Source organism: Mustela nigripes, chromosome 6 (genome assembly GCF_022355385.1).
Source record: "Mustela nigripes isolate SB6536 chromosome 6, MUSNIG.SB6536, whole genome shotgun sequence".
In the NCBI taxonomy this organism is placed as follows: Eukaryota; Metazoa; Chordata; class Mammalia; order Carnivora; family Mustelidae; genus Mustela; species Mustela nigripes.
The window spans coordinates 96,305,661-96,307,822 of record NC_081562.1 but is presented as its reverse complement, the minus strand read 5'-3'; the positions used below and the strand labels follow the sequence as shown (position 1 = coordinate 96,307,822).

At 49.4% G+C, this 2,162-nt stretch overlaps 1 protein-coding gene across 1 annotated transcript in view; it reads right to left on the bottom strand.

Annotated features, from left to right (window-relative positions):
* Positions 1–849: 849 nt before the first annotated feature.
* LOC132020385 (N-acetylglucosaminyl-phosphatidylinositol de-N-acetylase-like) overlaps positions 850–2,162 on the bottom strand; it is a 25,386-nt gene continuing 24,073 nt past the window's right edge. The window contains exon 2 of the mRNA XM_059404541.1: positions 850–1,836. Within this exon, the coding sequence (XP_059260524.1) occupies positions 1,115–1,836 (722 nt within the window). The 3' untranslated portion in view covers positions 850–1,114. The remainder of the gene's footprint in view (positions 1,837–2,162) is intronic.

Genomic DNA, 2,162 nt, shown 5'->3' with positions numbered 1-2,162 from the left:
CTCCGAACACCAGCGACTCACCTTTCCTGGGCCCTGACTGCGCGCCAGACCCTTTCCTGGGCGCCCACCAGGCTTAGTCTCCTCTGAGGTTGGTACCGTGACCACGCTTCCTTTTGCACATGAGACAACTGAGTCAGACAAAGGTTAAACACCTTGTCCATGATTACACTGTTGGTAAATCTGGTCTTCCACCAGTATGTGGAGCCTGTGCCCTTGACACCTAAGCTTCCCAGCCTTGGGCCACTTGCCTGGACCGTTGGCTGGGCCGTGGGAGTAGTTTCCAAGCCAGACCCCTCAGATTGCTTTGGTCTGTAGCACAATTTTACGACATCAGCTTTCTTGTTTTGTTTAGTTTTGGTTGAGGATTTAAAAAAAACCAACAACAGACAAGACTTCCTGATTTGTCTTCCTGTTTCCTCCTTCCCTCAAAAGACTGGGAGCTGAGATCTTTGACTGGATGCTCCTTCCGGGCAGGCCCACTTTGTAACAGTCTCAGCAGGAAATGCTGGGCATCGTGGTCGGCCTTTGACCTTCGGGAGCCCCAGTCGGTTTAACGACTATGAGGTTAAGTAGAGAAGCTTCCTCGGGACTCAAACTTGATACAGAGGCCACGACGTGAATCAAAGTAATAATGGCTGAACTCACTCACTATCGGGGCTGCTCGTGTGTGTGAGCTTGGTGAGGCTGCTTTGGAAACAACATAAAAATTCTGCCTCATGGCCTCTGAGAAGTGATCTGGAAGCACCTTTCAGAGCATTTATCATCACAGCAGGCTCTGTCCTAGATGCCTGACCAACATGGTGCCATTATGTAGCACGTTTTCCGGAAGAACTTGAGAAGCTGTCAGGGTAGCTATTGGTATCCTGGGGTTGGTTTGGTTTGGGCTGCCGTGGGGCTTTCCCCCAAAGGAAGAAGCTGATGTTGGGACCACCCATTGGCCTGCACGGTCCCCCCTTTAGTTAGAGCTTCTCAGCGCAGACCCCCAGAGCTCTGGATGGCACCCCCCATGGGGCTCTCTTCAGTTCAGGCTGATCCACCAGCTCAAGGCCTGGGCCCAGGCATTCTGGTCTTTGCTTCTCCCTGTGTTCCTTAGCCCAGAAGACCCCTCCAGGCTTCAGAGGAAGTGCAGGGAGTTGATCCTCATGTACCTGGAGAAGAGTAAGTAGAGGCGGCGGAAACAGAGCAGCTGGCTGCGGTGGCAGGACATGGCTCTCTTGGCCTGTGCCACTTCTTTGCTGGTGAGCACGAAGAGGACATCCCGGGTATGAAGCAGAGAAAAGGGCAGGTCCAGAAGGGAGATGTACTTGCGCAACACATTTACTGACTGAAGTGTGAGCACCGAGCACCCTTTAGGTAACTTCCCTTCTGAGTGGAGGGTCCTCACAGCTGCATACAGAGCAACATGATTTCGGTGACCACTGACTCCCCCTGCATCGAATGTCACCACCAGGTTGATGCCATTTGCTTCCACGTGCTGGAGGAGGGTGCCAGCCACACGCTCTGTGTCCCACTGCACACCTGGGTCATCTGGGAAGTCCCTGTTGTCAATAATCATTATACTGGAACGTGGAATCCCCAAAACATCACAGCTCTGCAAAAGTTCTTTCTTACGCATCTCCCCTTGATTGTAGTAATTTCCTGCAGAGAAGCAGAGCAAAGACAGCCAGTGCCTCAGGCGGGCCAAGCCTAGCAAAGTGGGAGCAAAGAACATGGCTTCATCATCGGGGTGCGCGATCACCAGGAGGGTCTTACTTCCATCTCCTGGGACGCCAGCTGGCTCCTGACTTCTCATTCTTTCCCAGGAGTCCCAAACCCAGAGGAAGCCCCCTGCATTTTCTTTTTTTTTAAATGAACTTTATTGAGGTCTAATTTACATTAATAAAATGAGCCCATATCAAGTGCATATTTTGATAAATTTTTGCAAGTATATATACCCATTTAATCATTACCAAAATAAAGATATAGGAAGTTCTCCCATGTTGCATTTCAAATGAGTTTCCATCCCTACCCTAGTCCATCACTGATCTTAGTTCTATCACTACAGATTCACTTTATCTCCCTTAAAACTTTATTGAAACGGAATCCCACCACATGTACACTTTTGTGTCTCTGGGTTCTTTCAGTAGGCATATTTACTTTCTTTTTTTTTTTTTTTTTTTTTT